Genomic DNA, 13,530 nt, shown 5'->3' on the forward strand with positions numbered 1-13,530 from the left:
CCGAAGTCCGTGTATTGTTGAGGCGCGGACTTTACACCTGGAGACTCCCTATAAATATTGACCCACTCCCGGAGACTCCCTGTAAATACTGACACACACCCCGGAGACTCCCTGTAAACACTGCTACATTCCCAGTTACCCCCCCGTAACTACTGAATCACTCCCAGGGACCTCCTGCAAATTGTGACGTATTCACTATTGCCCCGTTCACTACTCCTCTATTCACTATTGCCCCGTTCACTACTCCTCTATTCACTATTGCCCCGTTCACTACTCCTCTATTCACTATTGCCCCGTTCTCTAGTCCCTCAATCACTGCTCCTTCTTTTCTTGTTCCCCCATTCATTGCTGCCAACCTATCTCTGAGAAATGCCCGATAGCCATCTCCTCCCCCTCACTGAGGACCCCACTTTAATTTGTTTAAAGCATTGACTGCCCAGTCATCACCTTAAAGCACTTGAAGCCGGTTCCTGGGCCATGGACGATCGTTGCTCGAGAGCATTTCTCAGGGCGGGGAGGCAGTTGTCCATTCCTGACACCGACCCAGGAATGAACTTTGTTATTTAAAGCACAAAGTGCACCTACATTGTATTTGCCGACATAAGTCCATAAGTACAGTTCTTTAAAGTTACTAAAACAGGCAACCCAGTTCATTGCTGGGACATCACATTTATAAAACATTGGGGAGGGGAGAGAGGCACTGAAGCTTACAGCATTCATACTGATTCACCCCGTCCCCCCCAAAATATAACAAAACCTCAAACCCCCGCCCACCCCCCCGGCCCACCTCAGTCACTACTGCATTCCAAATGGGATCCCACATCCCAAGACCACCCACCAATCACTGCCAGAGCCCAGTGGCATTACCACCACTTCAACACTCACAACGCACCCAGTACTGCCAACCCTCCCACTACCCCCAGACCCACCACGCCCAGTACTACCAACCCCTCCCACTACCCCCAGACCCACCACACCGAGTACTGCCAACCCTCCCACTACACCCAGACCCAACACACCCAGTACTGCCAACCCTCCCAGTATTCCCAGACCCACCACACCCAGTACTGCCAACCCCTCCCACTACCCCAGACCTAACACACCCAGTACTGCCAACCCCTCCCACTACCCCCAGACCCAACACACCCTGTACTGCCAACCCTCCCAGTACTCCCAGACCCACCACACCCTGTACTGCCAACCCCTCCCACTACCCCCAGACCTAACACACCCAGTACTGCCAACACCTCCCACTACCCCCAGACCCAACACACAGAGTACTGCCAACCCCTCCCACTACCCCCAGACCCAACACACCCAGTACTGCCGACCCACCCACTACTCCCAGACCCACCACACCACACCCAGTACTGCCAACCCTCCCACTACCCCCAGACTCACCACACCACACCCAGTGCTGCCAACCCTCCCAGTACCCCCAGACCCACCACGCCCAGTACTGCCAACCCCTCCCACTAACCCCAGACCCAACACAACACACCCAGTACTGCCAACCCTTCCACTACTCCCAGACCCAACACACCACACCCAGTACTGCCAACCCTTCCACTACTCCCAGACCCAACACACCACACCCAGTACTGCCAACACCTTCCACTACTCCCAGACCCAACACTCCTGGTACTGCCAACCCCTCCCACTACCCCCAGACCCAACACACCACACCCAGTACTGCCAACCCTTCCACTACTCCCAGACCCAACACACCACACCCAGTACTGCCAACCCTTCCACTACTCCCAGACCCAACACACCACACCCAGTACTGCCAACCCTTCCACTACTCCCAGACCCAACACACCACACCCAGTACTGCCAACCCTTCCACTACTCCCAGACCCAACACACCACACCCAGTACTGCCAACCCTTCCACTACTCCCAGACCCAACACACCACACCCAGTACTGCCAACCCTTCCACTACTCCCAGACCCAACACACCACACCCAGTGCTGCCAACCCTCCCAGTACCCCCAGACCCACCACGCCCAGTACTGCCAACCCCTTCCACTACTCCCAGACCCAACACACCACACCCAGTACTGCCAACCCTTCCACTACTCCCAGACCCAACACACCACACCCAGTACTGCCAACTCTCCCACTACTCCCAGACCCAACACACCACACCCAGTACTGCCAACCCTCCCACTACTCCCAGACCCAACACTCCTGGTACTGCCAACCCTCCCACTACTCCCAGACCCAACACTCCTGGTACTGCCAACCCTCCCACTACTCCCAGACCCAACACACTACACCCAGTACTGCCAACCCCTCCCACTACTCCCAGACCCAACACACCACACCCAGTACTGCCAACCCCTCCCACTACTCCCAGACCCACCACTCTGCTTCCAGTACTGCCAACTACCCGACTACTCCCAGACCCAAGGGACACCTCCCACCGTTCACTAATACTGCCACACCCCATCACCCTATTTTAACTGCTCTCCAAACCACCCTCACAGCACTATCAAACCACATGACTCCGTCCCTCCCCGGTATTGCTGCCCAGCTCTGGAACATAAAGGCCATGATTTTGCCGGTGCTCAGAGGGCGGGTTTGGAGGCGGGTCAGGTGGTAAAATCGCAAATATTGACAGCGGGTTCCAATCCCGCCATCAACCCGCCTCCGTGCAACTTTCCCAAAGGCTACCTCCCAGACTCTCGATCGGTCCCGCCACTAGGCGGTGGGATAATGCTATTTTGACAGCGGTTTTAGATTTTGCCACTTTTTCTGCATGTTCCACACCGTTCCCAAACCACGCCAGCTGATTGTGGCGGGCTCACAAGTGGCTGCCTTCTTCACAGCTGCAGCTCCAGCATAAAAAACGGAGCTCTCAACAAGGATCAGTTACAGATGGCAGAACTTTGTTTTTTCAGGTCTTGGAAAACTTTTTGCAGGTCTACTGATCTTGGAAGTGGTGAAGCTGAGACCCATCTCCGCTGTGACCTCCTGGAAAAACCCTCTCCCCACATTGACTGAGCGCTTCCTCAACTGAGATATCTACCAGCAGCATGGGAACAATTTATTTCCTTTCATCTTGGTCCTCAGGTTCGGAGGAAGAGCAGCCGTGGTAGCAGCAAAACCAGGCACAACAGCAGCGCCAACAGGAGGAGCGCCAACCTCCTGCTCACCCACCTGATGCTACACAGGGCAGAGGGCATCAGCGCAGGGCTGCACGTCACTGCAGAAGATACCCCCAACACAGGGGTTACAGACCGAGGGTGACCTTCCTCAACATGACTGAGCAGCAGTGCCAAAGGAGGCTGAGACTTTCGCAAGAGGTGGTTGCTGACATCTGCGCAATGCTGCAGCAAGACCTGGAGCCCAGGGGAATGGGTGGACACCCCTTACCAGTGGCTGTCAAAGTCACCACCACACTCAATTTTTTTGCTTCAAGGTCCTTCCAGGGCTCATCAGCAGACATCAGCGGCATCTCCTAGTCGGCTGCACACACTTGCATCACGCAGGTAACCGATGCCATCTAGGGTCCTGAATTTAAGTAAAGGAAACTACGATGGTATGAGGCGCGAGTTGGGTAGGATTGATTGGGGAATGTCACTCAAAGGGTTGATGGTGGATAGGCAATGGCAAACATTCAAAGACCGCATGGATGAACTACAGAATTTGTTCATCCCAGTTTGGCATAAAAATAAAACAAAAAAGGTGACTCAACCGTGGCTAACAAGGGAAATTAGGGATAGCATAAGACCCAAGGAGAGGACATATAAGTTGGCCAGAAAAAGCAGTAAACCTGAGGATTGGGATCAGTTTAGGATTCAACAAAGGAGGACAAAGGAATTAAGCTTGCAGGGAACATAAAAACTGACTGTAAAAGCTTCGATAGATATGTGAAGAGAAAAAGATTGGTGAAGTCAAGCGTAGGTCCCTTGCAGTCAGAATCAGGGGAATTTATAATGGGGAACAAAGAAATGGCTGGCCAATTAAATACATATTTTGGTTCTGTCTTCACAAAGGAGGACACAAATAACCTCCCAGAGATGTCGGGGAACATAGGGTCTGATGAAAGGGAGGAACTGAAAGAAATCAGTATTTGTAGGGAAATGGTGTTAGGGAAATTGATGGGATTGAAGGCCGATAAATCCCCAGGGCCTGATAATCTACATCCTAGGGTACTTAAGGAAGTGGCCCTAGAAATAGCAGATGCATTGCTGATCATCTTCCAACATTCGATGGAATCTGGAACAGTACCCATGGATTGGAGGGTGTCTAATGTTACCCCACTATTCAAAAAAGGTGGTAGAGAGAAAACGGGGAATTACAGACCGGTAAGCCTGACATTGGTAGTGGGGAAAATGCTAGAGTCCATTATAAAAGATGTAATAGCAGAGCACTTGGAAAACAGTGACAGGATCGGACAAAGTCAACATGGATTTACAAAAGGTAAATCGTGCTTGACTAATCTACTGGAATTTTTTGAGGATGTAACTGGTAAAATAGATAAGGGAGAACCAGTGGATGTGGTGAATTTGGACTTTCAAAAGGCTTTCGATAAGGTCCCACATAAGAGATTAGCGTGTAAAGTTAAGGCGCATGGGATTGGGGGCAAGGTATTGACTTGTATAGAGAACTGGTTGGCAGACAGAAAGCAAAGAGTTGGAATAAACGGCTCTTTTTCCGAGTGGCAGGCAGTGACTAGTGGGGTACCGCAGGGATCGGTCCTCGGACCCCAGCTATTCACAATATATATTAATGATCTAGACGAGGGAACTAGATGTAATATCTCCAAGTTTGCAGACGACACAAAGCTGGGTGGGCGTGTGTGCTGTGAGGAGGATGCCGAGAAACTCCAGGATGATTTGGACAGGTTGGGTGATTGGGCAGAAGCATGGCAGATGCAATATAATGTGGACAAATGCGAGGTTATCCACTTTGGTGTCAAAAAGAGGAAGGCAGATTATTATCTGAATGGCAATAGATTGGGAGAAGGGGAAGTGCAACGAGACCTGGGTGTCCTTGTGGAGCGCTACAATGCCAGCCACATTTCGACCAGATCCATCATCGAGCAAACCATCGGCTTGCTGAAGATGTGATTCAGATGCCTTGATAGATCAGGTGGAGCCCTACTGTACTCAGCAGCCAGGGTCTCCAGAATAATTGTGGTTTGCTGTGCACTGCACAACATCGTGGCTTGCAGCCTCCTCAGATGAGGACGAGGAGGAGGAGGTGGAGGAGGAGGAGGAAGAAGACCTTGCAGAGGCGGATGAGCCAGCTGCAGCAGCACACGAGCACATTGTTGCCCGGGATGCAAGGGATGCACTAATCTTTGCCAGATTCGCTTGGGTAGATGAATCAAATACATGTGGCTGGCACCTTCTTATCACACCATAGACAATGGACAAGAACCTGTGCGTTCCTATCACTCTCACCACCATCATTACAAATGCAAGTTGCCCTGAGCCCTCAATGTGCAACTTCCATTTCCCAGATCACATAGGCCAGAACTTCAACTGTTTGCCATCACGTCTGTTTAATCAATGCACAAAAGGATGACAATAGCAAAAATTAAATACAACAGAACAGAACACCCAAGTGACTACCCTTGTGACTAATTGTGCTTTATCTTCCTCTTACGCATGCTTCTACGTGGTGCCCCCCCTGTGGCTTCAGCAGATGTGGAGACACCTTGCTCACTTTCATGCTGCTTTTGCTTCGACACCTTTGGCGGGCATCCTCTGGATGTGCGAGCCTGTGAGGTCTCAGCAACAGTCTGCTCCTCCTGCGGCTGTGCAGGGGCTGAGACGCCCATCTCAGTTGGGTGAGGACTCTGGTGGGGCTCTGACCGAGGGCTCCGCAGTGGCATGGGAGTGTGAGCACTTGGAGAGGAGCCCCCACTTCCTTGTTGCCTGCCACCAAAATCCCTCTCATGGGTCAGCCCCACTTCAGAGCTAGCAAGTGGCTGGACAGCACCTTGCTGCACATCAGGGGGGCCATGAGGATCCATATCTGCACTGGCAGTCCTCCTCAAAAGGACTTCCATGAAGCTCTGGTTTCTCTGCTCTAGCTGACCATCGCTCCTCAGGAGATGTCAATTAACCATGTTTTCCAGACTTTGGTGACTTAGCTCCTCCATGGCCGTAGCTATCCTCTCCTCTACTGTAGCCATCCTTTCCGTGGTCATGCGCTCATGCGCCAATGCCTCCACAAAGGCTCTGCTCATGTTAGAGATGGACCCTTCCATCCTCTCCACCCTCGCAGTAACCCTGGAGACAAAACCTGCCAGAGACTCCTGTACCTATTCCTGGAGTTCCAGCGCCGCTCTCCTTCTGGATGGACCCGGAGGCACAGGGTCAACATGCAGCTGAGCAGAGCTGGGAGCGCCCTGCAGCTTCTGACAAGGACTCTCCACCGCTGTCCCTGTCTCCACCATCTGCTGATGCTCACTTGTGAGCTGTGATACACCAGGTGACAACACTGCTCTATGTCCCGAAGGTCCCACTGAGGTGTGAGTATCTGCGCTGGTGCTGGGTGGGCTTAATTCTGCTGACGCTGCGCCCTCAGAGGTTGCAGCTTCCTCTGAGGTGTCTTCTGGCTCAGGCTCTTCCTCCTGGACAGTGGGGAGGGGGGCTGTCGATGGTCCTGTGGGGGAGTAAAGGCATGAGTTAGAGATGTGATATTAACATAGCATGCACATTGAATTGTGCAGATGATCATAAGTCAATCTGTGTGAGCATCAGAATCATTATCAGTCACTCATGCAATGTCAATGAGATGCAAATCTATTCTGTCACCCGCCCCTCTGACCGTCCCCCACTTCCAGATCCTCATCGCCTCCAATTACCTCCAGGGCCGCCTCCTCAGCGTTGGTGAGATGGGCTATTGAGGGTGGACCTCCTCCTGTCCTGCCCCTCTCCCTCTTATTGTGGGTTCTCTTTTCCTGCAATGAGGGACACAAGTGGAGTTTGAGTGAGAATGATGGAGTGAGTATAGAGAATCCATAGCATAGATGCTTAGAGGGAGACAAAGATGGAGTGAGGTGCCAATGCCAAGGGCCCTCCCTGTGCGTTGTTAGTCATTGTCATAGCATCACAGTGATAGCGAGTGTGAGGGCAGCATAGTCGAATAGTGAAGTGATTGTGTACATAGAGAGAGAGGGAGGGTTAAGAGTGCAAGGGATGTAAGGGTAAAGTGGGATGTGGAGGAGTAGGTTGACAATGCAGAGTGCTGGCGATGAGAGGAGATGGGGAGCAGATTGAGGGTAATGGTGATGTTATACTCACTTTTCCTAAGCGGACCAGGTCATTGAACCTTTTTTCTGCACTGCACCCAGGTTCGAGTGCAGATGGATCTGGAGCTCACCTCCTCAGCAATTTGCAGCCAGGCTGTTTTTGTTTGCTGTGGTGGCTTCTTCCGCCCAGAGGATGAGAAGAGTTCCTTCCAGCGCCCTCTGACTCCCTCCACAAGAGCATGAAGGGAATCATCATCAAATCGGGGGGAGGCCTCGGCCCTTGAGGTAGTCATGGCAACAGTTGTCAGAAGGAAATCCAGTGGTAAATAATGAGAGAATAAACCGAGGCTGCACGGGCCTCTTAAAAGCAGCTGGCTCACAGACGTCAGCAGAGGCGCGTTCAAGACCCAAAACACTAATTGGCCAGGACAGCGTGCATGCAGGGACTCAATTGCCCAATTAGGGCAAAATTGCACATTTTTACCGGCTGAAAGCGGCAGCGGGACCGGAACCCGCCACCAATGGGAAAATCGCGGCCTAAGAGTCAGCCATGTAGAGTGGGATTTCACGGCTCAATGAATGCTCCTAATCAGCCAATGACTCCTCAATGATCTTTTTCCCTGCAGACTATCCTGGTGGGCGACAGTGGAGTTGGGAAGACGTCGTTGCTGGTGCAGTTTGACCAAGGAAAGTTCATCCCGGGATCATTCTCCGCTACTGTGGGAATCGGATTCACAGTAAGTTCCTGGTTCTGGGCAGTCACTGTGCCTGGCAGAGGATGCTGCGGCTTGTTGGTCATATCCAGCGGCAGTGTGGACAGGGAGCAGCATGAGCGGCCGGCTGATCATCTGCAGAGCCAGCTGTATTCAGCCGGCGCTATTTAGCTGATAGTCTATGGTTTGGTGGAGCTATTAACGTGGCAGGGAGATGGTTCACCAGCGAGTGTTGTTGTTGAGTGTTGGAAAAAAGACAAATAGATTATTCACTGAAGAATAGATTTCATTGTTGAGATTAGAAGTGTAATAGAGGTTATTTCATACATATATATATTCCTGGGATGTGGGCGTCGCTGGCAAGGCCGGCATTTATTGCCCATCCCTAATTGCCCTTGAGAAGGTGGTGGTGAGACGCCTTCTTAAGCCACTGCAGTCTGTGTGGTGAAGATACTCCCACAGTGCTGTTTGGGAGGGAGTTCCAGGAGTTTGGCCCAGCGACAATGAACGGTGACGATATATGACCAAGTCGGGATGGTGTGTGACTTGGAGGCGATCGTGGTGGTGATGGTGTTCCCATGCACCTGCTGCCCTTGTCCTTCTAGATGGTGGAACTTGTGCGTTCAGGAGGTGCACCTGCTGTGGAATACAGTGCCAGGGAAGTACATTGAAGCACAATGTAATAGGGGTCAAAGAACTGGAATGTGTTTCTGGAGAACAAGGGATAGAGAAAGATGTGAGAATGTAGATAGGTGGGATTGACCTATAATGAGGGACTGAGAGATATGGTGAGACGGTGGGTTTGAGGGACATGGTGAGAAGGTGACTAGGTTGGAGGGGTACGATGGGTAGGTGGGGTTGAAGGATATAATGAGATGGTGATTAGGTTGGAGGGATACGATGGGTAGGTGGGGTTGAAGGATATAGTGAGATGGTGACTAGGTTGGAGGGATACGATGGGTAGGTGGGGTTGAAGGATATAGTGAGATGGTGACTAGGTTGGAGGGATACGATGGGTAGGTGGTGTTGAAGGATATAGTGAGATGGTGACTAGGTTGGAGGGATACGATGGGTAGGTGGGGTTGAAGGATATAATGAGATGGTGATTAGGTTGGAGGGATACGATGGGTAGGTGGGGTTGAAGGATATAGTGAGATGGTGACTAGGTTGGAGGGATACGATGGGTAGGTGGGGTTGAAGGATATAGTGAGATGGTGACTAGGTTGGAGGGATGCGATGGGTAGGTGGTGTTGAAGGATATAGTGAGATGGTGACTAGGTTGGAGGGATACGATGGGTAGGTGGGGTTGAAGGATATAGTGAGATGGTGACTAGGTTGGAGGGATACGATGGGTAGGTGGGGTTGAAGGATATAGTGAGATGGTGACTAGGTTGGAGGGATACGATGGGTAGGTGGGGTTGAAGGATATAGTGAGATGGTGACTAGGTTGGAGGGATACGATGGGTAGGTGGGGTTGAAGGATATAGTGAGATGGTGGGTAGGTGCAACTGATCTATGAGGAGGAACTGAGGGCCATGGTGAGATGGAGAGCAGGTTTGAGGGATATGGTGGGTATGTGGGCTGGAGGGTTATAGTGAGAAGGTGACTAGGTTGGAGGGATACGATGGGTAGGGGGGTTGAAGGATATAGTGAGATGGTGACTAGGTTGGAGGGATACAATGGGTAGGTGGGGTTGAAGGATATAGTGAGATGGTGATTAGGTTTGGGGGGATATGATGGGTAGGGGGGTTGAAGGATATAGTGAGATGGTGATTAGGTTTGTGGGGGGCCATCTTGAGCAGGTGGGCTTGATCAATGAAGAGGCTTGTTGGGCCTAATGAACTTTTGCTGTTGCTAAAATTCTCCAGTTTTTCAGGATGTGACCAATACTGAGTGGCAGGTTCTCAGCCAACACATTCCCAGTGCCATATCCCACTCTGCTGACTACATATTACTGTGCCCCAGGGATAGAGTCTCTCACACTGATTACCATCACCAACCTGTTCCTGAGCAACCTCCAGGGAAAGTGTGACACCAAACAATCGAACAATCCATGAGAAACACTTTCCAGAGGAGACATTTGGAATCAGAGTGGCAGTGAAATGGTCCCACTTCAGGTGAACGATTTGGGCCCAGGTTATTTGGCTCATTTATAAAGGCAAACAATAGTCAGACTGCTTATCGCACAGTACAAGAAGCAGGGTCACTACATCAAACTTAAACTATAATTCAGGCCTTTCAACAGCCAACACAATCACATCTGACAGAGACAGTTGATGCAAACCTAGTTAATACATCTCCCACAATCCACTCAATACATATCCCACAATCCAGTAGGGGGATCAATAACAAGGGGGCATAGATTCAAGGTAAGGGGCAGGAGATTTAGAGGGGATTTGAGGAGGAACTTTTTCACCCAGAGGGTGGTTGGAATCTGGAAAACTCTGCCTGAAAGGGTGGTAGAGGCAGGAACCCTCACAACATTCAAGAAGCATTTGGATGAGCACTTGAAATGCCATTGCATACAAGGCTATGGACCAAATGCTGGAAAATGGGATTAGACTGGACAGGGATTGATGGACGTCGCAGACACGATGGGCCGAAGGGCCTCTTTCTGTGCTGTAAAACTCTATGACTCTATCACTCAATACATATCCCACAATCCACTCAATGCATATTCCACAATCCACTCAATGCATAGCATATCCCACAATCCGCTCAATACATATCCCACAATCCACTCAGTGCATCTCCCACAATCCACTCAATACATATCCCACAATCCACTCAATACATATCCCACAATCCACTCAATACATATCCCACAATCCACTCAATGCATATCCCACAATCCACTCAATACATATCCCACAATCCACTCAATACATATCCCACAATCCACTCAATACATATCCCACAATCCACTCAATACATATCCCACAATCCTCTCAATACATATCCCACAATCCACTCAATATATATATTTTTTTATTCGTTTATGGGATGTGGGCGTCACGGGCAAGGCCAGCACTTATTGCCCATCCCGAGCCACCTTCTTGAACCGCTGCAGTCCGTGTGGTGAAGGTACTCCCACAGTGCTGTTAGGGAGGGAGTTCCAGGATTTTGACCCAGCGACGATGAAGGATCGGCGATATACTTGTAAGTCAGGATGGTGTGTGACCTGGAGGGGAACTTGGAGGTGGTGGTGTTCCTATGCACCTGCTGCCCTTGTCCTTCTAGGTGGAAGAGGTCGTGGGTTTGGGAGGTGCTGCCGAAGAAGCCTTGGTGAGTTGCTGCAGTGCAGATGGTACACACTGCAGCCACGGTGCGCCGGGGGTGGAGGGGGTGAATGTTTAAGGTGGTGGATGGGATGCCAATCAAGCGGGCTGCTTTGTCCTGGATGGTGTCGAGCTTCTTGAGTGTTGTTGGAGCTGCACTCATCCAGGCAAGTGGAGAGTATTCCATCACACTCCTGACTTTGCCTTGTAGATGGTGGAAAGGCTTTGGGGAGTCAGGAGGTGAGACACTTGCCGCAGAATACCCAGCCTCTGACCTGCTCTTGTTGCCACAGTATTTATGTGGCTGGTCCAGTTAAGTTTCTGGTCAATGGTGGGATATATCCCACAATCCACTCTATAGATATCCCACAATCCACTAAATACATACCCCACAATCCACTCAATACATACCCCACAGTCTAGTAAGTACCTATAACAGTATATAAAGTATTGTCCAGTCTATACATAACCCATTGCCGGGTCAGTATATACAGTATACAGGTTTAAAGGGTGTCTTAAAGGAGGACAGAGAGCTAGAGAGGCAGAGTGATTTCGGGAGGGAATTCCAGAGCTTAGGGCCTAGACAGCTGAAAGCACGGCCACCAGTGGTGGAGGGAAGGAAGTGGGGGATGCGCAGTAGGCCAGATTTGCAGGAAAGCAGAGTTGTTGGACAGTTGTAGGAGGTTATTGATAGGGGAAGTTCCATTTGGACAATTCCTCAGATGAACCTAGACGTCACCTCCAGGTGGTAAGAACAAGCTTCAAACACAGTCAGTGCCTATTTAGCACCAGGTCCAATGCTCCAACCCCCTGGATTTGCCCTTCCACCTAATCTGAGGGTAAAGTTCAATCACTTTAGATGTGGAATGATCAGATGTGCTGCAAATGACTATAACTGTGGCCTCTGTGACTCTCCCCTTTGCCACTGTGGCCACTTGGAAGATGTAGGATACACACTTGCAGGCTGTACCCATCGACAAGGGCTGCCCAGTTCCCTAATGGACCTGCGCCATGTCTTTCACTCAGCCATCGAATGGCTAGAACACGTAGACTAACGCGTTTGACCTGACTGTCTATGTAGCTGCAATTGCAAGTAAAAAGCATTAGGTTGAAAGAGGGAATATGCTTCCGTTCTGATCGCTCTCGGTGACTCACACAGATTCACTGGTACTGAAGAGCTGGAATTGGTGGAACTGGATATTCAAAGACAGAATCTTATTCAGCAATTGTCAGATCTTTTTGTGTCGGAAAAGAAAAGATCAGCTCCCTCAGAAAATCCCAAAGTGAGTCACAATTCTACGAAATCTTTTACATAGAAACATAGAAACATAGAAGATAGGAGCAGGAGTAGGCCCTTCGAGCCTGCTCCGCCATTCAATGTGATCATGGCTGATCATCCAAATTCAGTACCCTGTCCCTGCCTTTTCCCTTGATCCCTTCAGCCTCAAGAAACATATCCAACTCTTTCTTGAATATATTTAATGAACTGGCCTCCACCGCCCTCTGTGGCAGAGAATTCCACAGGCTCACCACTCTCTGGGTGAAGAAATTCCTCCTCATTTCAGTCCTAAATGGCTTACCCCTTATCCTTAGACTGTGACCCCTGGTTCTGGACACCCCGGCCATCAGAAACATCCTTCCTGCATCTAGTCTGTCCAGACCTGACAGAATTTTATAGGTTTCGATGAGATCCCCTCTCAATCTTCTAAACTCCTGTGAGTATAAGCCCAATCGACACAATCTCTCCTCATACGTCATTCCTGCCATCCCAGGTATCAGCCTGGTGAATCTTCGCTGCACTCCCTCCATGGCAAGAACGTCCTTCCTCAGGTATGGTGACCAAAACTGCACACAATACTCAAGGTGCGGTCTCACCAAGGCCCTGTACAACTGTAGCAAGGCATCCTTGTTCCTGTACTCGAACCCTCTTGCTACGAAGGCCAACATATCATTTGCCTTCTTAACCGCCTGCTGCACCTGCATGCTTACCTTCAGCGACTGGTGCACAAGGACACCCAGGTCTCTTTGCACTTCCCCTTCTCCCAATCTATTGCCATTCAAATAATAATCTGCCTTCCTGTTTTTGCCACCAAAGTGGATAACCTCACATTTATCCACATTATAGTGCATTTGCCATGTTTCTGCCCAATCACCCAACCTGTCCAAATCGTACTGGAGTTTCCCGACATCCTCCTCGCAGCTTACCCTCCCGCCCAGCTTTGTGTCGTCTGCAAATTTGGAGATATTACATCCAATTCCCTCGTCCAGATCATTAATATATATTGTGAACAGCTGGGGTCCTAGGACCGATCCTTGCAGTAC

General features: G+C 50.4%; 1 protein-coding gene across 1 annotated transcript in view; it reads left to right on the top strand.

Moving 5' to 3' along the window:
- The window catches only part of LOC147102617 (ras-related protein Rab-37-like), a 505,661-nt gene that overhangs the window by 169,534 nt on the left and 322,597 nt on the right, over positions 1 to 13,530 (top strand). Inside the window, exon 2 of the mRNA XM_085963264.1 lies at positions 7,844 to 7,954. Within this exon, the coding sequence (XP_085819390.1) occupies positions 7,844 to 7,954 (111 nt within the window). The remainder of the gene's footprint in view (positions 1 to 7,843; positions 7,955 to 13,530) is intronic.

This window comes from Somniosus microcephalus, chromosome 21 (genome assembly GCF_052327205.1).
Source record: "Somniosus microcephalus isolate GS21.2 chromosome 21, FLI_Smic_1.0, whole genome shotgun sequence".
NCBI classification, from domain to species: Eukaryota; Metazoa; Chordata; class Chondrichthyes; order Squaliformes; family Somniosidae; genus Somniosus; species Somniosus microcephalus.